At 37.8% G+C, this 27596-nt stretch overlaps 1 protein-coding gene across 1 annotated transcript in view; it reads left to right on the top strand.

Annotated features, from left to right (window-relative positions):
• The window catches only part of SPTA1 (spectrin alpha, erythrocytic 1), a 94094-nt gene extending 69821 nt beyond the window's left edge, over positions 1-24273 (top strand). The window contains exons 37-52 of the mRNA XM_006159071.3: positions 305-425; positions 1007-1128; positions 2356-2488; positions 8765-8863; positions 9576-9738; positions 10576-10652; positions 13426-13635; positions 15907-16203; positions 17082-17194; positions 18337-18354; positions 18828-18879; positions 19961-20148; positions 21362-21415; positions 22105-22251; positions 22920-23064; positions 23833-24273. Of these exons, the coding sequence (XP_006159133.1) occupies positions 305-425; positions 1007-1128; positions 2356-2488; positions 8765-8863; positions 9576-9738; positions 10576-10652; positions 13426-13635; positions 15907-16203; positions 17082-17194; positions 18337-18354; positions 18828-18879; positions 19961-20148; positions 21362-21415; positions 22105-22251; positions 22920-23064; positions 23833-23958 (2065 nt within the window). The 3' untranslated portion in view covers positions 23959-24273. The remainder of the gene's footprint in view (positions 1-304; positions 426-1006; positions 1129-2355; positions 2489-8764; positions 8864-9575; positions 9739-10575; positions 10653-13425; positions 13636-15906; positions 16204-17081; positions 17195-18336; positions 18355-18827; positions 18880-19960; positions 20149-21361; positions 21416-22104; positions 22252-22919; positions 23065-23832) is intronic.
• Positions 24274-27596: the final 3323 nt, after the last annotated feature.

Genomic DNA, 27596 nt, shown 5'->3' with positions numbered 1-27596 from the left:
TATATATATATAATATATATTCTTGAGAAAAAAGAGATGATACACAGGTAGACAATCAAAGAAATACTGGGAAGGCTGTTACAGTTGTGAATACGATGAGGATTGATGTATTCAATTTGACTTACATGAGTCAGAATTATTGCTGAGAGCCACTGCCACTATCTTTTTAGTTATTGGTACACAGGGTATTCCAGAATGTATCACCTTCCCCATCTCCAGCACTACACACACACTTAGAAAAACCTTTGTTCTAGGGTGACCTCAAACCAAAACTCTAAGTTTTCTATTTATTCCTCGGGTCCAGGGAGAAGTTGCTACGAGTAAGTTCCCAGGACTACGGAAGAGATCTGCAAGGCATTCAGAAGTTACTGAGGGAGCACAAACGTCTGGAAGGGGACTTGGTGGCACATGAACCTGCCATCCAGGTAGAGATACAATAGCAGACCTGCACAGGTGGAAGTAATCTAGTAACTTTCCCTCATGTTACAGATAAATAGGATGGTGCTTTAAAATGTGGAAGTAGAATGCCAAGGTCACAAAGAGCTAGTCATAGGTTTCAGAAGGGCTCTTCCCTTTTCTGTGTGTCTTCTCCTATGAGTGGAAGAATTCTGGACAAGAGCCCATGCTCTTCCCTGGAAGGGGTACTTCTTAACAACTGAGATGCAGCCTGGGACATCTGGGAAAGCTGTCCCTGAGCTGTAGGAAAAGAAGACGACTCTCCCTCTGACTTGGCAGTAGAGTTGCTCTGTCACTATAAACAATCCACGAAGCAGATTATAGAGAGTAGCCTAGCACAAGCACTGAGATAATTGCCAGAACATTTTGGAAAGTTTAGCGGGGTAGATCATTCTCTCATCATTTTCAGGACTACCCATAGTCCCATGTAGTTTATAAATGATCTTGAGGGTGGGAGGACAGGAAGGCCTTGATTTTGCTTGCCAATGGACTGTGGCTACATGAGGAGAGATCATGGGGTAATGTGATATGGACGGGCTATGTTCTTTAGAATGTGCTGGAGATGGCAGAGAGGCTGGGAGACAAGGCTGCCGTGGGGCAAGAGGAGATCCAGGAGCGACTGGCTCAGTTTGTGCAACACTGGGAGAAGCTCCAAGAGTTGACCAAAGCTCGGTGAGTGACGGATAGAAGGTGCATTTGTCTTTCTGGATTTGGGATGTGAGGCTGGTGTGAGGAGGATGCTTAAGTGATTGCTCAGCATTGCCTGGTCCCCCAATTACCCATCTACATGCTAAGTCCCTGCTCAAATGCTTAGTCCAGTCAGAAGTGATCACTGCATCTGTTCTGCATATACCTCTTGTCTTTCACATACATGCAGCTATCTCTTACCATTACTTTTCCACACGGGTTATACTCCATAGCAGGTTTTTAGCCATATATGTTTGTTTGTTTGTTTGTTTCAGAGAGGTTTTTTCACTATAGGGCGTGTGCGCTCGCCAGACAGACAGAGAGAGACATAGAGACAGAAAGCGAGAAATCACCCCCAGGGGGGATGGTTACGTCGCAATCTCTTCTCCTCCATTCTCCTCTCAGGATCTTGGGCACGCACGCACACGCGCCCGGCGTGAGTTTTAAGCCACCGGGTTCGGGACGCGAACCGCGGTCGACTACATGGGAGTCCAGCGACATAGCCATTACGCTAACTGCTGGTTCCCAAGCCATACATGTTTTACTTTATCTTCCCAGTTTCAGTATAATGGCAGTCCTTAGTAATAAAAGAACAAATAGAAGGGAACTTCAAAAAAGTTCAAAGAGGAAGAAATTAAAGTACGAGTTTATTTTGGTGCAAACAATTTTTAAATTTATGAATACATTTGTCTTAATATACATTTTGCATGAAGTTTTTGAAGACCTGTTATATTTTTCTTCCTTATAGACATAATGGTCTATTTGAGCCGCATAGCCATATGGCTAAACAAAGAAATTTCTGTACATAATTCCATGCTTATTGGCAGTTATAGGCACATCCTCCTGAGAAATAAAAGGGAGCTTCTGACATTTGTGGTGCCTTCATCATAAAGGGAGAAAGGCAGTGCTCAGAGCAGATGTTGCTTCACTGTTGATATTCTTCAGCACTGAAGTCATAGCATTTCCTTTTTGTTTGAGCAGAAGTTTCTTCCCTTAACAAAGTTTCCTAGAGGGTGGAGGATACTACAAAATTAACTAGGGCAGGAGTCTCCTCTGTTTCCCAGGAGATCTGCATGACTCCCAGTAGGTACATATCAGACTGTGTGTTTGCCCACTTCGGCCGTGGCTGCCTTGTGAGAGTAGCTGTCTGCTAACCTCTCACTGCTTACCAGCTCCTTCTTATCCTTGTTGGGGCTTACCACCCTGTTGTAGAGGGCTTCGTCTGGAAGAGTTCCTAGAATACTTGCAATTCATGGAGAACGCTGAGGAAGAAGAAGCTTGGATCAGTGAGAAGGAAGATATGGTTGCTCATGGGGATTCTGGAGATACGCTAGCTGCTACCCAGGTGAGGAATGGGCAGAATTCCATTTTCTTCTCCTTAATTTGGATCTTCCCATAAATAGTCAGTGTTTTTACCTATAAAATTAGAAGTGTTATCCTCATAAGGGAAAGAAATGAGGAAAATACAGGTAATTCTTTCCATTTAAAATATGAAATATCAAGGTCGGGAGATCTATAAATAAGTTACTGGTCTAAGATCATAATCAGGTGTGCTGGCAGGACTCAAATCTTAAGTCAAAGGTATCATGAGTCAAGACATTCCTTACACATTAAATTCCTTATATGTTACAGATTTTTCTAAATACTGACACAAATCCTAATGTTATATTGATTTTTTAAAAATTCTTTTATGTCTGAACATTGGTTTTAGTTTCTAGAAAATATAATTTTAGAAGAGGGATGTAGAGACAGAATAGTTCCATACCTTTTTACTGTAGGTTGAGTTTCCCGGTAAAATAATGGATGAATTCTCAGTATGATTGTGGGTTAATATGGATTTTTCACAGCCTTTGAGTCATTACAGAACAATAATATTGTTAGGGCCCTAAGAATGTACCTACCAGCTTTAAAAACTGGGGTTTTATCAAGAACTCTTTGTGAAGATGAATTCATTTTTATGTGAGGACATAAAGAAAGGCTTTGTCTTGCAAAAGAAATCTTACAACGCTTATAGGATATACTTCAAATTATCAACTCGTTCTTATCTGGAAAACTATTTTGAAACACGTACTGCACATCACTGTGCATGTTCAAGCATTTTAAAGCTTCACATCAAATACTCTCAAAGGTTTCCTTTTTCTTAAACTTTTTATTTTTGAAGATTGTAGACTCATATGTAGTTCTGAGTAATGCTACAGAGAGATTTCATGTTTCCTTTACCAAGTTTCCTTGAGTGGTACATCAAGAAAACTACAACACAATATCATAACTGGGATTTTGACATCATTGAGATTCAGAACGTTATTGTCCCATGATTCCTCATGTTGCTCTTCGTTAGCTGCGCCCACTTCCTTCCTGCCCCAACCCATTGTCACCTCAGCAATCACTAGTCTGTTATACATTTCTATCATTTTGTCATTTTGAAAATGCTATATAAATGAAATCACACAGTATGCAACCTTTGAAGACTGGCTTTTTCACTCAGCTTAATACTCTGGTGATTCAACTATTGTTGTGTGGCACAATGGTTTATTCCATTTTATTACTGTATAGTCTCTTAGTCCCACACTTAAACCATTCACCTGCTGAAACTTATCTGGGTTGTTTCCACATCTAACTATCATGAAAAAAGTATATGACTACAGATATACATATATGAGTTTCCATACAAACATTAGTCTTTATCTCTCTGGGAGAGATGATCACTGAACTATTGAATGCTGGAAAATTCATGACACATCAGAAAAATACATTATGACGTTTCTAAGGACCAAATATATGATGATTGTCTGTGTAGTACAAAAATGGCAAAATATTTTTCCAGAGTCACTACACCATTTCACATTCTTACTAACAATGAATGAGTGTTGTAGTTTCTCCATAGCCTTGAGAGCATTTTGTGTTGTCACTGTTTTTATTTTAGCAATTCTGATAGGGGTGTAGTGATTTAATATGTATTTCTGTAATGGCTAATCCTGTTTTTGTTCTTTTCTTGTGTTTATTTTACATTTGTATATTTTCTTCAGTCTTTTCATGTCTTTTGTCCATTTTCTGACTGAATAATTTGTTCATTTCATTGTAGTAAGACCACTTAACATGAGATCTACTCTCTTAATAAATTTGAAGTGTACAACACATTATTCTTGACTATAGATACCATATTGTACTTAACTCTAGAGTTTATTCATCTTGCTTAACTAAAACTTATGCCTGACAAAAAGTTATCCCTCTTAATTACCATTCTAGCCTTTGGTTCTATGAATTCAACTACCCCATGTAAATGGAATCAAGTGGTATTTGTCTTTATATAACTGGCTATTTCACTTGGCATAATGTCCTCAATGTTCATCCATGTGGCATATAGTGCAGAACTTCCTTCTTTTCTCAGTCTAAATAGTATTCAATAGTCAGTATAAACCACAACTTTTAATCCACTCTTCTGTTGATGTATGGGTTGTTTCCACATCTGGGCTATTGTGAATAGTGCTGCAAGGAGCATAGGAATGCTACTGTCTTCTCAAGATCTTGATTTCAATACTGTAGGATCAATAGCCAGAAAGAGGATTGCTGGATTATATGATAGTTCTATTCTCAGTTTTTTGAGGAACATCAGTACTATTTTACATGGTGGCTGCACCATTTTACATTTCCACCAACAGTATGCAACCTTTTCAATTTTTCCACATCCTTGCCAATGCTTGTCTTCTGTTTTTTTTTTACTAGTAGATGTGTGTGAGATGTATTTCATTGTGGCTTAATTTTCATTTCTACAATGATTACTGATGTTGAACAATTTTTTTCTTATCCCTTTGGGCAATCTGTGTGCCTTCCTCAGAGAAATTGCTATCAAGTTCTTAACCTTCTCCCCTTTTTATAACTAGAGGGTACATGAGCTCCCTGGAGAGAGAGAGAGAAACAGAGAACAAGAGAGAGGATGAACGTGATTTCTCACCACCACTCTTCCTCCCCAGGAAGGACGGCCATACCACAATCCCCTCTCCTCAAGACTTGTACATGCACACACACATGCACCTTCTGCATCCCTCTAACACCAGAACTCAAAACACACAGTTGGACACATAGGATCTATCCACCCTAACCACCATGACACAGGCCTCTCATTTTTTAATTGATATTTTTTTTAATTTTTGTTTTGCTAGTGTTGAGTTATAGTAGCGCTATATGTAATTTGAATATTAACTCCATATCAGAGGAATGGTTTTCAAGTTCTAACTCTCATTCTGCAGATTGCCTTTTCACTCTCTTGTTTATTTCTTTTACTGTGAAGAGCTTTTAAAGTTTAGCATAGTCCTACTTATTCATAATTATTTTTGTGGTCTCTACTTTTATTGTTACATCCATACAATCATTGCCAAGACCAGTGTCATAAATAATTCCCCTTAGGTTTACTTTCAGGATATTTATAGTTTCAAGTCTTGTGTTTAAGTCTTTAACCCATTTTGAGTCAACGTTGGGGTAGAGTGTAAGATAAAGATCTGATTATTCTGCTTATGGAATTTCTCCAACACGGTATGTTAAGTAGACTGTCCTTTCTCCATCATGTAGTCTTGACATCCTTGTCAAAAACGGGTTGACAGTATATGTATGGATTTACCTCTGGACTGTCTGTTCTGTCCCGTGGTCTATATGTGTCTTTATGCCAGTACCATATTGCTGTGATTACTATAGCTTTGTAATGTATTTTTTTGTGTGGTTATTTTTTTTTTTGTCTGTTTGTTTTAGGTTTTTTCAATAGGATGTGTGTGGTCACCAGAGAGAGATAGACAGAGGGAAAGTGAAAAATCACACCATAGGGCAGATGGCCACACTGAAAGACCTACTACAATCTCTTGGTATTTGGGGCACACTCGAACACACACCTTGCATGATTTTCAAGCCACCAGGTCCAGGACTCAAACCACAGCCGGCCTTGTTGGAGTCCAGCGCCATAACCGCCATGCCACCTATTGGCCTTGTAATGTATTTTAAAAACAGGAAGTATAATCCCACTAGCTTTGTTCTTGTCTGCCATGATTGTTTTAGCTACCCATGGTCTCTTCTGGTTCCATATGAATTTTAGAACTGATTGTTCTCTTTCTGTCTCATTTTTTGTTTTAATGAGATTTTGATGGATATTGAATCTATCCATCACTTTGAGTAATGTGAACATTTAATGATATTTAGTGTGCTACTCCCTGAACATGGATATCTTTCAATTTGTTTGTTTCTAGTTTCTTTTATCAGTCTTAAGTAGTTTTCAATGGATAAATTTTCCATCTCCTTAGTTGAACTGATTTTTAAGTATTTTATTATATTTTGTGTGGTTGTAAAAGAGTGTTTTTAATTTATTTTTCAGAGAGGTCATTGTTAATGTATAGAAATTGAACTAGTTTTTTTGTGTATGTTTTTATACTGAAAATTTGTTGATTGACTTAGTTCTAACAGTTTATTTTGTTAATTTTGTTTTTATGGAGACTTTAGGTTTTCTATATGTAAGATTGTTACTTGCAATCAGAGATAATTTTACTTATTTCTGTTTTAGAAGCCTTTTATTTCTTCTTCTTTCTTAATTGTAGTGGTTAGGACTTCCAGTACTATGTTAAGAGGAATTAGTGATGTTACCTTGTTTCTGATCTTAGAGGAAAAAACTTTCGGTTTTTCATCATTGGGTGATTTTTAACTGTGGGTTATGTACTTACCATGTTGAGGTAATATTGTTTTGTTCCTAGTTTGTTGAGAGTTTTTACCATAAAATGTGTTGAATTTTATCAGATGTGTGTTCTGCATTCTAAAATGATAATGTGCTTTTTCTCTTTTATTCCATTGATGTGATGTATCACATTTGTTGATCTGCATATGTTGAACTATCTTTGTATCCCAGAGATGAATCATTCTTACTTATGGTTTATGATCCAATATTGTTGGTTAATATTTTGTTGAAGATTTTTACATCTATGTTCATCCAGGATATTAGTTGATATTTTTCTTTTCTTGTGGTATCTTTGGCTTTGGTATCAGGATATTGTTGGCCTCATAAGAGGTATTTGGAAATGTTCTCTCCTCTTCCATTTTTTTTAAAGAGTTAGAAGAGTGTCATTGGTTCCTCTTTGTAGAGAGGGTTCTGATATCTGACTCAATCTCTTTACTAGTTAGAGATCTGTTCAGTTTTCTATTTCTTCATTATTTATTCTTGGTAGATTATAGTTTCTAGAAATTTATCCATTTCTTATAGGTTATCCAGTTGGTTGACATAGAATTATTCATTAGTAAGTAATAATTCATTAGCACGTAATTATTAGTTTCTTGTGATACTTTTTATTTCTGAGTCATCAGTTTTAAAATAGCTCCTTTAACTTCTGAACTTACTATTTAGAAATAGAAGGTAAAGATGTTATTGAGCCTTTATTTCATGCAATATTTATATGCAAAAATTCAGCTAATTCAGGCATTTAGTTTCACAAAGCAGATCACTATTCTAATCTCTATTTACAGTTTCTGTAAAAAGATGACATGTAATCATAAAATATGTAGTCCACCATTTTGTTTTAAAAGGTGTAATCATATAATTTGAATGACTAAGGGCATCATATATTAAAAATTATTATTTTAAATTAGTGATTTTTGAGAAGATGTTTTAGTCATAGAAATTCATTTCTTCCTTTAGCTTGAGTTACTATGGTCTATAGAAAAATAGTTGATGGGACATTTTTTTTTTTTTGGAGAGATTTTTACTGTAGTGCGCGTGCGCTCGCCAGACAGTCAGAGAGAGACATAGAGACAGAAAGCGAGAAATCACCCCCCATGGGGGATGGTCACGCCACAATCCTTTCTCCTCCATTCTCCTCTCGGGATCTTGGGCACGCACGCATACGCGCCCAGTGTGAGTTTTAAGCCACCGGGTCCGGGACACGAACCGTGGTTGACTACGTGGGAGTCCAGCGACATAGCCATTACGCTAACTGCTGGTTCCCTTGATGGGACTTTTTGATGACAAGAAGGAGGCAAAAAGGCAGCAATGGAAGTGGTTGGTGACAGTGATGGAAGCAAGGCTGGTGTAGATACTTCTTAGTAAAATGCAACTGGAGATTGAGAAGTATTTGCTCTTAAACTTCATTGTCACTTCTCTTCCCATTCTGTCAGCTACGCAGATGTCATGTTTCCAGAAAACAATAAAAAAAGATTCAGAGTGACATTTAAAGACAGTTCAGTGTTCTCCTTTCCCCTGCCTATACTTTTAAGAAGAGTCTTTAGTTTAGGATTTTCTCAATATTTAAAATTTTTCTACTAAATACAGTATTTCATGCAATCACATAACTCAATCAGGAGGAACTGTTATAAGTCACCTTGACCAACACCCTCATTCCAAAATGGAAAGAAAGCTTAAATCTACTTGGTAAGTTAGAAAAAATGTCACTTGTATTCCTTTGACTTTTCTTTCCTCCAGTAAGATTTTGCTCTATGATAAGTTAAAATTTGGGGGAGAGGAATTTAATAGAGCTGTTTCAGAGGAGTGGACACTCACCTCCTCTATGTCAACTTAGCTCACAGCAAGCCCAAGTGTGGATAGATACAGATTTGTCCACCTTTCGATGGTCTGATTGTCAAGAACTCATTTATGCAGAGCCTGCTAAAGAAGCACGAAGCTTTGGACAACGACTTTGCTGTCCATGAGACGCGAGTGCAGAACGTGTGTGCGCAAGGAGAAGACATCCTGAGTAAGGTGAATAGAGATTTCAGATACAACTTCTATTTTTGAAAAGGAACTGGCCTAAGTCAGAAATCATGACCAGTGCTAAAATCATAGATAGAATTTATAAAATCTCTTTAATACTGCATTTTGTTTTGTTATCATTGTCTTCAGCAAGTAATTTCTACTCAATGGCAGTTTTCTGGAAATTTACTCTACAGGTTTTTGTAGGAACACTTTTCCTTTTCCCTAATTCTTTGCTGATGTTCTTTCTGTCCAATGCAAAACAAGGTTTTTACAAAGCTTTTTTAACATCTGTGGTCATAGAGTATTGTAAGAATCTGAAGACATTCCATTCCTCCTTTAGAGAAAAGGACCACATTGGATCCTCTTTATAATTTGAGAATAATTCTTTTGTTTAAGTTTGTTTATAAAACCTCATTGATCTAAGTTATATGCAGACTCCTAAGCAGAGATGACTTTATGCTTTCTAGAAATTTACACCAACTATGAAGGCCGCACTTACAAAGAAAAACATGAGCAGATCTTCCCCAAAAAAGTGGAAATAACCTTCTTGGACATAGACGAATAATAAAATAATACACTAGTTCTAGAGGAGAGCAGTTGTATATTTAGAATGAGAAAATAAGAGCTTTTTAATAGTACTTTTAAAAATCACATTTTTTCCAGAAACACTCATCTGCATATTTGTTTCTCTTCTTTTCCCTTCATCTTGGTATTGTAGGAGGAAAGTCAGAATAAAGAGAAGATTTCTGCCAAGATAGAGGCTCTGAATGAAAAAACTCCTTCTCTGGCCAAGGCAATAGCTGCTTGGAAGTTGCAACTGGAAGATGATTATGCCTTTCAGCAGTTTAACTGGAAGGTTGATGTGATAGAGGCCTGGATAGGTATGATATGTCAGGGCCAGGGTCCCTTCGTTTTGAGAATCCTAGTAAATGCCATTTACGGAATCCCCGGCAGGTCACTGGGACTTCCTTAACATTGGGAAGAGAGGTACTCCCTCACTCATTCCTATCTTTTGTGGACATCATTGCACTTGTATGTGCACATACACACAGGAAGAAATATGCTGATAGGGTAACTAAGTACCATAATTTCAGAGATTACATTTCAAAGGGAATTGATTTCATGTGTGATGTACAGAACGGCAGGGCCATGACAAAACATTCCAGGGAGTAAACTCAAATGTGTGTTTCATTTATGTACAATTTATGTCTGATATACAATTTTTTTCTATGAATTCAGAAGTTCTCTTGGCCCAAGACCAGCAGTTAGTGTAATTGCTATGATTCTGAACTCCCATGTAGTCAACTGCGGTTCGAGTCCCAGACCCGGTGGCTTGAAACTCACGCCGGGCGCGTGTGTGTGCCCAAGATCTGGAGAGGAGAATGGAGGAGAAGGGATTGCGGCGTGACCATCCTCCCTGGGGGGCGATTTCTCACTTTCTGTCTCTCTGTCTCTCCCTGTCTGTCTGGCGAGCGCACACGCCCTATAGCCCCCTAGCCCCCCCAAAAAAAAGTTCTCTTGGCCTTAGTTTTGTTTCGATACATTTTATCCTGCATAAGTCCAGTAAAACAATCATGCTGTCCTCACTGCTTTTATATTCCAGCGAATCAACTACTTTGAGAGTCAGAAGGCTTTCTTCTTGTCTCTTGTAAATATTCCTGTTTTCCGTGTCAGAGCTCAGTCAAGACCAGCTATCTCTGATTACCTTTGCTTTTCAGCTGAGAAGGAAACAAGCCTGAAGAACAACGGCCATGGTGCAGACCTCACTACCTTCCTCACCCTCCAAGCAAAGCAGGTGAGAACACGCTACCGTTTGATAGATGCCAAGGGAACCCAAGACCACATCACACAGAAGCTCAGTCCTTAGGAATTATTTCATTTATAAACTTTGAGAGTTCATGGGCTGTAGCATTTGTATTATTGCTCCCTTTTCTTTCCTGATTCTGATCATTTGCTAATATTCTCTCTTATTAGCCTTGCTGTTTGGTATTCATCGTTTGGTTAGAGAACTGACTTTTAGCTTCTTTATTTTTCCTCTTCTTGCATTCGTGTGTTCCACTCCATTAATATGTTTTTATAGCTTTACCTTTTCTTTAACTTCCTTTGCAATTAGCATGCTGTTCTTCCTGTTTTCAATTTCTTGAGATGGATCATTAGGTTTTCAAATATTTAGACATTCCTCTTTTCTAATACGTTGACTTTAGGAATATAAATTTTCCTCTAAACAAAGCTTTAGTTATATCTCACAGATTTGATGTAATTTTAAAAAATTATTTAATTCTTTTGGTTATTATTATTATTATTTTTAATTTGACCAGAGAGAGAAAGCGAGAAAGCAAGCCGCCAGATCCGAGACTCAAACCATGGTTGGCCATGTGTAAATCCAGCACCTTTAACCACCACACCACCTGCCGACCCCAAATTTTATGTCATTTTCATTATAATTTGCTTAAAATGTTTCTGCCATTTCTAGTTTAGTTTCTTCTTTGACTTATTTGCTATTTGGTAGTATTTATTTAAATTTTAAACAGGTGAGAATTCTCTATTTTTTTGCATCTGTATCTACTTTAATTCTGCATTTTAAAAACATACACTGTATTATTTCAAAGCTTGATTTAAATCCAGGAAATAATCTGATTTAGTGACTATTTTATGTACATTTGAAAAAATGGCATATTTTGCAGTTTTCTTTAATTTTCAACAAGGTTTTGTTTTTTAGTCATGTTTTTTAAATACTTTACTTGAGTGTAAGTTTACTTTGAGTGTAAGTTAAAAGTTATGTCATGAAATTTTGAAATCATCTTGATGAATTCATTATTTTGGTTACAAAATGTTTCTCTTTCTCATTTCTAAAAATACTTTTTATTTAAAAATATCTTTTTTTCAGGTGTTAATGTATTAAACATGCTTTGTTTTGTTTAGTGTTAGCAGTGTATATTCCCTTTTTTCTTCCTTTTCTTACTACATTTGTGTGCCGTTATATCATACGTATGTCTTTTGTAAATATCATATAGTTGGTTATTGATTATTTATCTAATCTATAATTCTTATTGGAAAAATAAATCCATTTACCTTTGAAGTTATTAACGTAATAACTGATTTAAAGTTATAATTTGACATTCCTTCCCCTTCCCAACTCCTTACTTTTCTTCCAGGGATTGAAATGACTCAAGACAGTTCTAGTTTTTGTGAGGACTAACTTTTTTCAGTTTGCTCGTACTCTTGCAGCCTTTCAGGGGTCCCAAATAAAGTTCATTTGCTAGGGCTGCTCCTGGTTCTGGGGCCCTAGAAGTTAGCACCTTGACACTACCAAAAATTCCGTTTAGCATTTTAGATTGTTTTTCAGTTTATTTATTTCATGAGAAAGAAGCAAGCACTTTCAGCAAGATCTCAAACCATGATCGATCCTCCCTCCTGCCTTTCCTAGCCAGCCAGGGCCAGAAGTACACATGTGTACACATGTGCCTGGCATGTGTAAGTCGACCGAAAATCTGAACCCTGATCCATGTGGTTTCCAGCACTCCAGTGCTCTGTGTAATCACTGCAGCACTATGGTTTAGCGTAGCATTTGAGATTCCTCAGTAGTGTTTCTGTTGGATTCTAGGACTTCTGTCCATACTGTTTAGGAAACTAAATGCATTGAGGGAAAAAGACAACAGAATATCAAGCATATTAGTTTGCCAGAAAAGTCACAACAAATTTTTTTCTATTCAAAAATACATCCTGACTTTTCTGGCAACCCAGTATAATATTACAGTTGGCTTTTTATGTCCTTCAAGTTTTGACTGTCCAATTTCTCCAGAATTTTGTCCTATATGACATTGTCACAAGTTCTTAGCAATGCTTTCTTATCAACCTCTTACCCTACACAGCTTATACTTCAAAGATAAAAATGCAGAGAGCATTGTACCTACTCTGGTTCCCTTCACTCTGGAATTTTAGTCCTTTAGGCTATAGTTACCTAAGTTGCATTCTAATCCCTTTCAAACACCTGATTTTTGGTGCTTCTTTACAGCTGTTGAAGTTATATTAAAGGTAGAATTCATGAAGTACAAGCCACTCTATTGACGTTGGAAGCAAGACTTCCAGAATTTGTGATTTTTGATATCAACGTTTTCAAAACAAAATAACTCATTTGTATAAACAGCACCTGTTCTTTTATTCATTTTTATGTTTCCATGGCCCCAAGCAGTGCACTGCTGCTAATTAGAACACAGACTGTAGTAAGTGATATAAAAGAATTTTAAAAAGGCTATTGTTATAGGAAGTACTTAGTTTTGATTGGGAAAATTCAAAATGGTTTATCATACTCCAATAGTTTCTTAATATGAACATTATACTTGACTTAAAATCTAAGTATAGACTCTACATACACTGGAACTTAACTATAGTTTCAACCTCCAATGTTCACTCAAGTCTCTACAGAATAGTTCCTTCTTATTGGTGATTAGCCTCTTGCCTAGCCTTTATCTTATCAGTGATAAAAATCTGGTGGAACCCACATGTAAATGGCCCCTTGGAACCTGCCCTGTGTTCCTGCTCACAGCCTCTCTGTTGGTATTTCTCAGGACACTCTGGATGCCAGTCTGCAGAGTTTCCAGAAAGAGAGACTTTCTGAGATTACAGACCTGAAGGACCAGCTGGTGGCCGCTCAGCACAGCCAGACCAAAGCCATTGAGGAGCGTCACGCTGCCCTGCTGAGGCGCTGGGAAAAGTTGCTGGAAGCCTCTGCAGCTCACAGACAGCAATTGCTGGAGAAGCAGCTGCCCCTTCAGGAGGTTAAAAGAGACATATTGAAACCTCTATTATCTATATATTGTCCATAAAATTCAGAAAGAAAGACTAGAAATCCTTTCTTGATACTGTACAGAAAATTTTGTACTGAAAATAATCAGGAAGATATTTTATTGAGCAAAAAAGTGGTTCACAATTTTAAGTTTTTTAAGATTGATTAGCATTTATGTATCTGGCTTGAGATGAGAATCAGGCACATGTAGTAGAAAAGAGAGTGGAAAAGAGGGTGGAAAATGTTTGGGTAGGGCAAAACTTAAACTGCTAGGTGGTAGTCACGATCGTCCTTGTACTTCTCTCTAACCGGAAGAGAAGAAACACTAGATAAATATTCATAAAATATGTTCTCAACTTCTGTCTACTTTTTCTACATAGGTGACCTTGTATATATCACTTTATCTCTAAACCTAGATTCCCCCATTTAGGAAGAAGGGTAATTTTCACTATCCTCTCCTGTCTTCCTGTATTATTGCTATTAAAAGAAATCCTAGATCTGAAAATATAATAAAAACCACTAGATTCTATATATGAGTGGGCTTCAGAAAGTTCATGGGAGATTGAAATTGAAGTACAAGTTCATTTTGGTGAAACAAATTTTGAAATCCATGCATAACTTTTTCATAATACACACTTTCCATGAGCTTTTTGAAGACCCCTTTTCCACATAAGTAATTAAAATATTCTTTCTAACGGTGGCTGCTAAGGTATTGGATGTTGGTCATTAAAAAAAAAAAAAAAAACTAAAATGAAATTTTGATGATTAGTAAAATTACCAATAATTCCTAAACCACACAAAACATTGTACTTGGCAATAAGTAAAAGTAGGAAGTTAAGGAAATTAGGAAACAAATCTACATAAAAATAAGTCAGTCTGGACCTTTAATTTATACTCTGTTGAAAAGCATAGGATCTGCAAAAATAAATCCTAAATTAAAAACTGAACCAGCTAAACAGGCAACTTTACATGTATATATGTATTCTGAATAGGATGCTACATTCTTACTCTATTTTGCTTAATTTTCAAACTGCAAGAGGCTTTTTAATTTTATATTCTGATTATAAAATATTTGTGTAATAGTCAATCCAAAATATTATGATAATAATATGAAGTGCTTTCTAAGTTTTTATGTCCTTCCAATTTAGGGGCCACATTAATTTTCTCTCTGATGATCTATTTTAACATGTTGCTTGCTGAAATAAGTATAGAGTAAGATGTAATTGTATTATGTTGCCTCCATTTGGGCCAGTTTTCTTCTCAACAACTTTGAGGTTGAAACCTTGTTTTCATATTTGTGCTAGACAAATTTATTTGAGAGCACAATTTTAGGACTCAAATTTTGTCACCCTTCTTAAGTCTGAAACTGCTTTTGATCACCTGCTTTTCAAAACAATCCATACTATTTTTCTCATTCGGTACTATAGATAATTCAGATTTATTCATGAAATGTGGATAACTTCAGACAGAATTACAGGGATATAGAGTTTTATGCTAAGGTCATATGCTATAGGATATGAAATTAATGTCAGCTATGATTTGGAGAACTTCAGGCATGAGATGAAACTTGAACAAGGTTCAAAAGGAAGGTAGGAAAATGACTTAGTATAGTCAAAGAGATATCACCAGGGTGTGATCTGAAGAGGCTCAGAGGGGAGAAAGAAGCCCATAGAAGATAAGAGCACATTAGCCTGGTTTGTTTATTCAGTCATTTCTCTGTTCATTCATTCAACTACTTTTGCATGTTTACTATGTGCAGGGCAGAGTGAACTACTGACTTTAAAATAAGTTATATAATTAGAAACTATTCTTGCCATTCTTGAAATCTTAGAGCTGAAATAATCGAAAATATTTTTTAGAATTATTCGTTAATTTTACTCACCATCATTATTCTTCCATTTGACCAGAGAGAGAGAGAGAGAAAGAGAAAAAGACTAGGTCCCAGACTTGAATCACAGTCGGCCATGTGGGAGTCCAGTTCCTTAACCATCACATCACCTGCTGGCCCCATCTGAAATACTTTTTAGTACCCTGATGTCTTCATTTGTAAATGATGGCAGGCCTAACCAGTTTCACATAATAGGAAAACATCAAGACCAGGGTTTGTCCCTCTGTGCAACAGAAGTTTCCCATTAGTTTAAGTTGGGCCCTTTTAGAACACTGGCCCTGAAAATATTTGAACAGTCTTTATTTTAATTTCAACTCTTTTCTTCTACTGATGGGCTTTATCAGGAAAGACCAAGGTACCTTTTTTTCTCTGCAGGCCGAGGAGCTATTCATGGAATTTGCGCACAAGGCTTCAGCTTTCAACAACTGGTGTGAGAATACTGAAGAAGACCTGTCGGAGCCTGTGCACTGCGTCTCCCTGAATGAGATCCGGCAGCTGCAGAAGGACCACGAGGCTTTCCTGGCCTCTTTGACTGGGGCTCAAGCAGAATTCAACCATTTGCTGGAACTAGACCAGAAGATTAAGGCTTTAAATGTTCCCTCTAGCCCTTATACCTGGCTAACAGTGGAGGTGTTAGAAAGAATCTGGAAGCACCTAGATAGTCTCATCAAGGTAATTTGGAGCACAGCAAAGACTTCCTTTAGCCCCAGTAAGGGCAACCACTTAATTTAGTGTTCAATTTAAGGGTCTTTGGGGGAAAAAGGGAATGTTATTAGTAATTCTACTGAGACAGTATTAATAAACCAAGACTGCCTAAGACAAAAATGAGAAATACACAATAATAGGAATACCTATGCTCCAAAATTTGAATGGTTTCATGCTTCTAGGTGTTGAACAATGATTTCGAGAAGTTAACAGAAACTCCATGGGGTGGTGTTGGCAATGAGCTGACAAAAACTTATGAGATATAAATATATAGAGACAGAGTCTGTATATCACTCCCAACCAAGACATACATGCCTCCCAAAATGTCCTTTTTATGTGTTAATTTCTTTTTAAATTTTCCCTGTCTATAATGATATTTATTATTAAAACTATTAACATATTTTAAGAGTTTAATAATAATCATCTAAGATCACCATAAAATAATTTAATTATCTAAAATCACCATGTTTTTAGATGACAACCCTTATTACCATCTTTCCTTTAAATTTGCCTATATTTTTCAACTAAATTGAATTCCATTCAGAAATCAAAAAGATTGAGAAGAGGGGATATTGCCATTTTTGTATTAACTTACTTATTAATGACTTGGTCTTAGAGACTCATGCAAGAACTTAGGGGAAGTGGCATGGGCTGTTTTCACATTTTGGAGGTGAAAATAAGTGGGCTGAAAGAAGTATGAGTACATGGGCACATAGCTGTGGGAAACAGGTTAGAGTTGGGAGAAGGAAGATGTACAGGTAGGCAGTCTAATGAACTAGTTCTTCTTTGGCAAAGAAAGAAAGGACTTCTATGTGAACTTCACTGTCTGTGGTTTGGGGTTTTAGGAACGGGAGCAGGAGCTGCAAAAAGAAGAAATAAGACAGGTCAAGAACTTTGAGATGTGCCAGGAGTTTGAACAGAGTGCCAGTGCCTTCCTTCAGTGGATCCTGGAGACCAGGTGTGTGCTGTGCTGCCTCCAAGCCTATGACCCCTAAACCACACACACCATTGCTGTAGGGATGAAGTGTGTGTCTGAAGGGCAAAGCATGGATGGCTACAGTATGGGCTCTGTCCTGAAATTGTTGTAGTTTGTCTGTGTTTTAAATTTGGAATTGACTGCTTTCTGAATCAATCCTTGCTAAATCAAGAAATGGAAAATTCATCCTACTCCCCTTTTCATCCTGATCTTCTTCATACTCTCACCTTTCTTGTTGCCTGTAACTACAGTCCCAAATAATAGCAACCCGTCATATTTGCATGCCACATTACCCTCTGTAAAGTATTTCTATAGCCATTACTTCACTGTACATTCAGAACAACCTTCAGAAGTATAGGGAACAGATCTTATTACTTCTCTTTGCAAGTGTGGAAAGAAATTCAATTTAAACAATGGATTTGCCCAAGGTCATATATGTATTTATTGGTAAAATCCAAGGCATAGTCTACTGTGAACACCTAATATGAACTATAACATCACCTGCCTACTACAGCTCTAATGAGAATCAAGTGAGATATATAATAATTATATTTGCTAAATGCAAAGTGTTCTGTGTATGAAGACATTTGTCACATCTTCAGTGTGGTGCAGAAAAAGGAGCCTCTGAAGGTATAATATTAGAATAAATGTTCAAAGTTGGTAGACTATATCCCATAGGTAAGTTGGAAAAGTGGTGTTCTGAGGATTAAAGTGGTGGTTTAGACCATCCATTAAATACAGTATTCCCATGTACTCACTGACAAGGATAAATCAGACAACAACAAAAAAATCCTGTATTGGGTCTAAAATATATTTGATAGAAGGCAGAGGAACTAGGGCACTCTCTCGACCTCTGGTTTTGCTCCCTGGCAGTGTGTGCCCAGCACTGAGCATATTCTTGGACATCTGTGCTCTTTGTTTTGAGGCAAGAATTTTCATGGAAGGCTCTGAACTTCTAGTGGGAGAGGTTTTGGGAACAGTGAATGGAAAGTTCATATTTTCTGTCTACAAAGGATTTAGAATGTTTCATGAATCTAAGAAAATGAGATCATTGAAGTAATCCATGTTAACATATGATTTCCCTTTTCTCTCTTCTGATTCCTGTCCTGGACGTCCACAATCAGGGCTCATTTTCTGGATGGGTCAGTATTTTATGTTATCATGTTTGTTCTGTTATATTGTTTTGGAAGAATTAGTTAAGAGGCCTTGGTCCTGCAGCTTCTTCATCCTATTGCAATCAGATAGTGCCTAAATAGAAACATAGAGTGAGAATAAGCTCATTAAATCTGGTTCTGCTCCTACTTTCCAATGAGTGGAGTCTTGCCTACTTTGCTTAAGTGTACATCTGAAAAACCAGAACTAGGAGAGACACGTGATAGCTTTCTCCCTGGCAGAGAGGAACTAGTGCAGGCTTTCCCTTCTCATTGATCTGGCAAGATTGTTAATAGACGGGCTCAGTTGTGAACATTTGACTGTGTGAAACTTCATTTCACAGAGGTCATATAACTCAGGACAGAGTAAGAGCAGAGAGGTATAACAGAATGGAGCTGGTCGAGCTGTATGTAATAATGATTTCTGATATTATGAATAATGTTTCTCATTGGTTTCTCACTAGATCTTTGCTCAAAGAAACAGGAACTCTGGAATCCCAGTTGGAAGCAAATAAGGTAAGGAATGTTTGCTCATTAGCTGAGGATATTGTCAGAATTATAAAGAATGCAAGGAAAACCTCTTAACGTTGATCTAGGTGATTCTTTTAAGTATTATTTATAGTCGAGAAGCTAAGATGGTAGTCCCAACTCTGCCATTAGTTTTCATTCCAACCATAGGACATTGACATGGACCTCAATTTCTGTATCTATACAATGGAGTTAACAACACCTACATTATAGATTACTCTAGTGATAAAGTAAGGAGGATAATGTAAAAGCTTCTAGCCTGCAACATGGAGCACTGGCAAATTTCTGTTATTATTAAACATGTTAACATGACACAATTGAATCTAGATCATCTCTGAATAACTGAGTGAAGCAATGGGCTAGAACAATATTCCCCAACCTTGTTTTCATTGTTGCTCCCAACTCCCAGGAAAAACAGTTAATTATTTTAATTTAATTTTTCCCTAAAGAATGAAATTACATACTTAAGAGTAAGATGTCAGGAGCAGTTGAACTTTGGAGAGCCATAGCCTTATAATAGCTAATACTCCCCTTTCCACTCTCATCAGAATCAATTTATTTCATCTCTCCTTGGGTAACAATATCCCTTATTGAAAAAGCATAGGCAGAAATTTGGCATGTAATCTGCATAGGTGATGCTTGTCAAGCCAAGCTGATGAAGAAGGCCCAGGTATGAACACCCTGAGGAGCTTAAGTGAACAGGAGACTTAACCACAATCAATGGTGCAGATAAGTCACTATGCAGATCACTGGGAGCTGATGGTGTATAGATCTGGAAGTTCTACTCTTCTTTACCTGCAGTAGATAGCTGCTAATACTTGTATTTATATGTTTCAGTATACCAGAATGACAGGAGTCATCTCATCTAAACTTTCCACTATTTTATATATCCATGACAGAGGTGAAATTGTTTTCCTGAGCAGTTCACTTTTTTTTTTTTAAGAAGATAAGATCCATGAAAATAATTGAAAAGGAGCAATTAAACTCATCATCCTCTTATCTCCTCTCCCACCTAAAAGTTTGGAACTGTTGGCTTGGATGACTACTCTTTTTCTCTGTGTTTTTCTAGAGGAAGCAAAAGGAGATTCAGGCGATGAAGCGCCAGCTGACTAAGATTGAGGACCTGGGAGAACACTTGGAAGAGGCTCTGATCCTTGACATCAAGTACAGCACCATTGGACTGGCCCAGCAGTGGGACCAGCTCCACCAGCTCGGGATGCGGATGCAGCACAACCTGGAGCAACAGATCCAAGCCAAGTACAGAGGGCCCAGGGCTGGGGCAGGGAGGGGTCGAGGTGGTATTAAGCATGAGAACCCAGTAAAGTTAGAATTAAGGCACTACAAAAAAAAAAAAATACTGCTTCAGAGACAGTACACTCACCTTCTCCAGAACCAATATTCTCTCTGTTTTCTGCCCTGCCGAATGACTATTTCTCTTGACATTGGAGTCTGTCATAAAATAAGGGACAGTACCCTTATCCCCTTAATCTGCCCAGTATCAACAGGGCAGAGCAACAGCAACATCTGTATCCGATTCTCAGAATCTGTTCACCATCTTTGATCTATTTGGGAAGCATTCTCTTTTGTGAAATTCCATCTAAGATATAATGTCTAGAAGGGAAGAAGTATTTAAAATGTGACCCAATAGAACAGAACAGAAACTCATTTTTTCTAGATAAAATTATATCAAAGCATCTTTAGGTCTTAATAGTTTTGGGTTGTTTTTTTTTTTTTCTTTTTGAGAGAGATTTTTGCTATAGGCTCATGTGCTCTCACTGGAGAAACAGAGAGAGAAGAGAGATAGAAAGCAAGAAATCACACCCCAGGAGGGATAGCCATTCCACAATCCCTTCTCCTCCATTCTCCTCTCAAGATTTTTGGCATGCACACACATGTGACTGGTGTGAGTTTTAAGCCACCAGGTCCAGGATTCAAACCACAGTCAGCTACACGGGAGTCCAGTGATGTAACCGTTATACCACTTGCTGCTCCTGGGTCTTAATAGGTTTATGGCAATATTTTTATCTATTATAGATCAAGGATTGGCAAACTTTTCCTGTACAAGGCTGATAATGAATAATTTAGACTTCTCAGTCATACAGTTTCTGTTACAACTTTTCAACTCTGCTGTTGCAGGAAAAAACAGCCATAGGTAATTCCTAAGTAAATTACAATGCTAAAACTTTATTTATGGACACTGACATTTGAATTTCATTTAAATTTTCATGTTTTATGAAACATTCTTTGATTCTTTTCAATCATATAAAAATGTAAAAACCATTTGGCTCATGGAGTGTAAAAAACGAGCATGGGCAGGGTCTAACCCATGAGCCATAGTTTGTCAATCTAGTTCAGACTAAAAGACTCAGATGATATCTTGTCCTTTAAAATGCCTCTCTTTTTCATGTGGCAGAATTTTGCTATTCTTCTGTGTTTGATTTTGTAAATTAACTCTTGTTTCTCCTTCCAGAGACACCATAGGTGTGAGTGAGGAGACACTAAAGGAGTTTAGCACAACATACAAGTAAGTGTCACATCATAGTTGTCTAATTCTTTGTTTTCCAGCCCATTCAAAATGAGTCTATCAATAACCAGTATTCTGCCCCTTCTATGTGCCTTGGCAGGATCTTAAATGAATACATAGGAAGGTTAATTAGCTTTAGTAATAACTCTTAATATAATATGTGTGTGAGATTCCTAGACTTTAGAAAATACAATTCTTTTCATGCTCAATGTTTTACATCTTCTCCTTCATCCATCAGGTTAAAGAAAAACATAAAAAATAAATAAAAAACACAGAGACAAAAGACTCTACTGAGTTTTTTTTTTTTTTTTTTTTTTTTGAGAGGTTTTTGCTATAGGGCGCGTGCGCTCGCCAGACCGACAGAGAGAGACATAGAGACAGAAAGCAAGAAATCACCCCCCAGGGGGCATGGTCACACCGCAATCCTTTCTCCTCCATTATCCTCTCGGGATCTTGGGCACGCACGCACACGTGCCTGGCATGAGTTTTAAGCCACCGGGTCAGGGACGCGAACCGCGGTCGACTACGTGGGAGTCCAACAACATAGCCATTACGCTAACTGCTGGTTCCCGAGACTCTGTTGAGTTTTCAGAAAACTTTATGACATGTTAATAAAATTCCACAAGACCTGTTCCTTCTTCTTCTAATTTTGTTCTCTATTGATATGACAAAATGTTTTTTTTCTTCAGACACTTTGATGAGAATCTGACAGGGCGTTTGACTCACAAAGAGTTCCGGTCCTGCCTGAGAGGACTCAATTACTACTTGCCCATGGTGGAGGAAGATGAACCTGAGCCTAAGTTTGAGAAGTTCTTGGATGCTGTGGATCCTGGGAGGTAGGAAGAACACCAAGGATCAGACCATGGCAGAGACAAGGGCTTGATGGGGAGAAACACAGAGATTAAAATCACCTACCAAAAAGAATGAAATAAACTCATCTAAAACTAGGAAGATACACATAAGTGTAAATGAGTTGGGCCAGTCTTAGTGTCCTTTCAAGATAAATTCAAAAGTATTTATTGCTAACTCCAACTCAGGCACTACCTCTGCAATTTATCCAATTCAAGTTCTAAAGATAGGACTTGAGAAAAGAATGTTTTCATGTATGTAAGGTCTTAAAGAAACATGGATGATTCTGAGGTCAACACCTGAGAGTGGGGTTGTTGTGTGCTTGCAGGATTCTGTGACAGAGTCATAGAGGGATATGCTGGAGAATAATTCTCTCAAATGCCAAGGACCAAAATATACCAGAAGCTATTTGCAGTATCTGGGGATTGATGCTGATGAGAAATTCCAAAACTCCAAGAAGTTCAGACTTAATGACTCATGAGAAAACAGTCTAGAGCTTAGGAAATGGTGTTTATTTGGCCATAAGAGGATGAGGAGGAAGTGGTCAAAATGGAAAACAAAGCCACTAGTTTCAGAGAACTCAGCTGGAAGAAATGTTTGGACAGTCTAACTCCTCTGTCTCTGAGACACTGAGTGGGATCCATTTCTCTCACAGGAAGGGCTACATCTCACTGGAGGAGTATACTTCATTCCTGATTGACAAGGAGTCGGAGAACATCAAGTCCAGCGATGAAATAGAGAACTCTTTTCAAGCCCTGGCAGAGGGAAAGGCCTATATTACCAAAGAGGACATGAAGCAGGTCAGACTCCATTGCTTCTGCTTCTAAACTCCTGTGTTACTCTGGGTCTGGGTCATCTCAGCTCTGATTCCCAACTTTGAAACCACCCACCCACCCATTTATTTTTCTCCAACTCCTCCTGCATAAGATGCCATTTTCTTTGGTTACCACTTCATTTTGCCTAGACCCATTTCAAAACATTATAATACTTCTCTGTTGATCATCAGAATGAAGCCTGCAGCTCAGTTTCTAATGTTGTTTCTTATTCCTTATTCCTTCTATTTAATAAGTCAAATTTAGAGAAATTATACAAGAAAGAGCTGAGTTGAGAAGTTTAGTCTTGGACCAGTCAGTGGCATGGTGGTTAAGGAGGCCGAATCCCACAGGGCTGACTGTGTAGTTTGAACCCCAGACCTGGCAGCTTGAGAAACATGCTGGGCCAAAATCTCAACAAGAGGGAAAAATGGAGGAGAGTGGATTGTGATGTGACTATTCCACATCAGGGTTGCTTTCTTATTCTCTTTTTTTCTCTCTCTCTCCTCTCTCATCTTCCCCATGAGCACAGGTTCCCTCTGGCAATTAAAAAAAAAAAAAAAAAAACACCATAAAGGTTGAGCTGGTCTTATTCATGAGATATTATAAATTTATAAGAAAAGCATATGATAAGAACAAGACTTATTTTTCCCTCCAAAGGCCCTTCACCTCCAAACTTTAGGGCATATAGGAAGCCCCAAGAACCAGCTATTTTGAATCCCATAACTTTATCTTTCTATTTTTTATGCTTTTCAGGCCCTTACCCCAGAACAAGTGTCATTCTGTACCGTTCATATGCAGCAATATATGGACCCACGGGGTAAAAGCCATCCTGCCGGCTATGACTATGTTGGCTTCACCAATTCCTACTTTGGCAACTGATAAGCAACTTCTTGTGGACCACAGAAAACCTTGATGTGGTGGGAAGTTTTGAGGATGAAGGGAATAGGCAAGTGTGAGGATGAGAAATTGGCCAAGGGTATATGTGTGCATGTGTGTGTGTTATATTCATTACAGAAGATAAGTATGGGAAATATGAGCGATTAACATAGTTGAAAGAGAGGAGTCATGAACTTATTGTGTCTACAACTAGTCATTGCTAAGGGCTAAAAGGGCTTCTATTTTTATTTGTTGTGTTCTTTGTATCGATTTTTTTCCTGATTAGAGAATAAACTATTTCTTTTCATGAAAAAAGTATTTTTTTGTAATAGAACATATTTAAGTACATTGTTTCTAATCCAATTATGCTTCAGTATTTCTGAAAATTGCACTGTCATCTAAATATGGGAAGCTAAGAAAGCTGTAAAGAAGGCCTGATAGTATAGATACATAAAATACAACGTGATTTATAAACAATTTCTTCTTTGGGATTTGTTTAAATTCTTACATTTGAAATTGAAGATAAGACCAGCAGATGGTATAATGGTTACATAACTGGACTCCTATGTAATTGACCGTGGTTCAAGCACTGGATCTGGTGGCTTATAATTCATTCCAGGTGTGTGTGTGTATATGCCCAAAATCCCAGGAGGAGAATGAAGGAGAAGGGATTGTGGTATGACCATCTCCCTCCTGGGAGGTGATTTCTCACTTTTGTCTCTCTCTGATGAGTTCATGTGCTCTATAGCAAAAATATCTCTTAAAAAAAATGAAGATATTTGACATTCTTGAAAACCTCAATATTTTAAAATATGAATTCAAAGATAAAATTGGGGCAATAAATATAACACCATCTCAAACATTTACCATTATTTTGTTGTATTGCACATTCAAAATTCTCTCTCCTACTGTTTGTGAAATACACACTGAATTGTCAGCAGCTGTAGTTATTCTACCGTGCGGTAATCCTCTGTAGCTCATTTCATTTATCTGCTTGTTCTCTTGTATCTGTTAACCGAATTCTCCCTAATCTTTCTATGTCCTTTCCTTCTCAGCTTCTGGTATCAACTCTTCTACTCTCTACTTTGATTTTATCAAATCTCTTCGTTTCCACTACTGAGTGAGAAAATGCAGTGTTTGTGTTTCAGTGCCTGGCTGCTGTCACTTAAGGTGAAATCAGGTTCTGCCCACCTGTGCACTCAAACAATGGTAATTTAAGAATCAGCATGCATAATCTAGTAGAGAACTATCACCATTCAATGTATACTACTGTAACAAATAGAATTTGTATCAAATGTGTGTCTTAATCTCAGGGGGAAGTTCTTAATTAATACTCATCTTCTCTCCACCTTCTGTGTATTTACTTTCAGTTTTAATCCTGGCCTTACTCTTGCTAATTACTTTCATTCTGAATCATAGATTGAGGTCTGCCTCAGAGTCTCAGTGCTATGGCTGCATTCCTGATTTGTTTTTCATGACTCCCACTGCTTGGTTGGATCTCTCAAATACTTCCTCCTATAGTGGAATACTTCCTTTTAGTTTATACAGACCTCTCATACCAACCATCTTATTCTTGATTTCACGTTTTATGTATAATTTTGCCCATTTTGTGTATTTAACCCTCCCCATTCTCTGAGATCTAGGTCCATCTTCCTATCTTCTCCAGTCAGACACAGTGCCAGGTTACAACACTTGCCTCTCTCTGACCAGTTATATTATAAAATACAAGATGCTGAAAGCAGCATTCAGCATCTTATAGTTGAGTTCCACCAACATGAACTAGAAAGAAGGGCAGTTTAAAGTGGTACTGTTTAGAAACTCCAAATAGTAGTAGATTATTGTATTGAGGTCTTGATGTATAGCAGACTTTGTTTCAAAGACTATAATTTTCACCAAATTGCCCAATAAAATAGATACCACTTTATTTCGTTTTCCAGTTGAGAAAAAAAATGGAGGCACTTAAATGCTAAGAAATTTGACTTAGGTCTTGTAAAAAGTGGCAGGACTAGATTTGAAGCTTAGTATATCTGGTCAGCCACAATCGTGCAGTGTTAGCACAACACTCCTCAACGCTGAAACTGCATGGGAAGGTCCTAGATTTATGCCCTGAGGCCCTCATGTATGTATTAGGTACACATGTGCATGCCCTTGATCTTGAGCCTGGGGGGAGGATTGTGGCATGGACTCTGTTGGGAGTGTCTGCCTCTCTTTCTCTGTTTTTCGCTCTTCTAAAAATAAGTAAATTTACAAGAAACAAACAAACAAACAAAAAACCCTCAGAGGGACTAGTGGGTGATGAAGATGGCTGGATCCCACACGACATTGTGCAGTTCAAATACCAGACCTGGTAGCTTAAAATATATGCTAGGCATGTGTGCATGTGTGCCCCACATCCTGAGAGAAAAATGGAGCAGGGACTGTGGCATGGCCATCTCCCCTAGGGAGTTCTCTCTTATCCTCTCCAGGGAGTGCACATGCCCTATAGCAAATTTAAAGCAACAACAACAACAAGACTCAGCAAGCCTGTCTCTAGGATCTCTGGTATTAATTGGCTCTTTTAAAAGATCATGAGTTAGGCATATGGGTCATGTTTACAGCAGCGAGATCTCTTTTTTGTTTTGTATATATGTGTGTGTATGTACCTAGAAGAGTTTGCACATGGTCCATTCTTAATCAAGGGAGAACATTTGGATCACTTGGGGAAATATTGTAACCTCTTTCTGTTTTCCCACCCCAAATCAATTGTGTGAGTTTAATAGAAATATCTCCCAGGAACATCTACTTTGATGTCTCCATCCAAGGGGTTTTATACACTTTCATAATTAAGACATTTGAAAATCAGATGAACTTTTATTATTATTTGATATTCCTTACCCACAACTGATAATTGTGCATTTAGAGAATTTATATTGGGAAAAATTGATTAGATTGTGGAAATAAATTTGCTTGAAGAGACTCAGTTTGGGACAAGCAATTAGCGTAATGGCTATGTCACTGGACTCCCACATAGTCAACCGCGGTTTGTGTCCCAGACCCGGTGGCTTAAAACTCACACCGGGCACATGTGCGTGCGTGCCCAAGATCCCAAGAGGAGAATGGAGGAGAAGGGATTGAGGCGTGGCCATCCCTCTGGGGGGTGATTTCTTGCTTTCTGTCTCTCTGTCTGGTGAGCGCATGTGCCCTATAGCAAAAACCTCTCAAAAAAAAAAAAAAAAAGAAGAGACTCAGTTCAACAGGGCACTATTTCTAGCTTGTAATGGAAAAGGCTTAAAGGTGACGGCCTTTCTTCCATTTGACTAACCCACCCACCTCTCTACAAGCTGTCTTGTTCTCTGAGCGCTAGCTAGCTTCCTCCCACTAAAATTTTCTTTTCATTGACTCCTAACTGGAGGATGTATTCCTTCCCTAAAACGGTGAAAAAACATGGATTCCTATCTAAAATAATTCTCTCAATCTAAGTTCTCTCCTTGTCTCTCAAGGCATGTTCCTACTTCTATCTCATTACTAAATCATGTGGGTGCTACCTTTTCAAAATATTTTGTGTTGTAATTTCCTTCAATTTTGAAAATCACTATCCATATTTAGACCTCTTTGCATTCTGGGGGGAGTGATGGCAATACATTTCTTCCTGATTTCTTAGT

Source organism: Tupaia chinensis, unplaced genomic scaffold, assembly GCF_000334495.1.
Source record: "Tupaia chinensis unplaced genomic scaffold, TupChi_1.0 Scaffold000623_1, whole genome shotgun sequence".
In the NCBI taxonomy this organism is placed as follows: domain Eukaryota; kingdom Metazoa; phylum Chordata; class Mammalia; order Scandentia; family Tupaiidae; genus Tupaia; species Tupaia belangeri.
The sequence above is the reverse complement of the archived record's forward strand: the minus strand, read 5'-3'. Positions and strand labels throughout refer to the sequence as shown.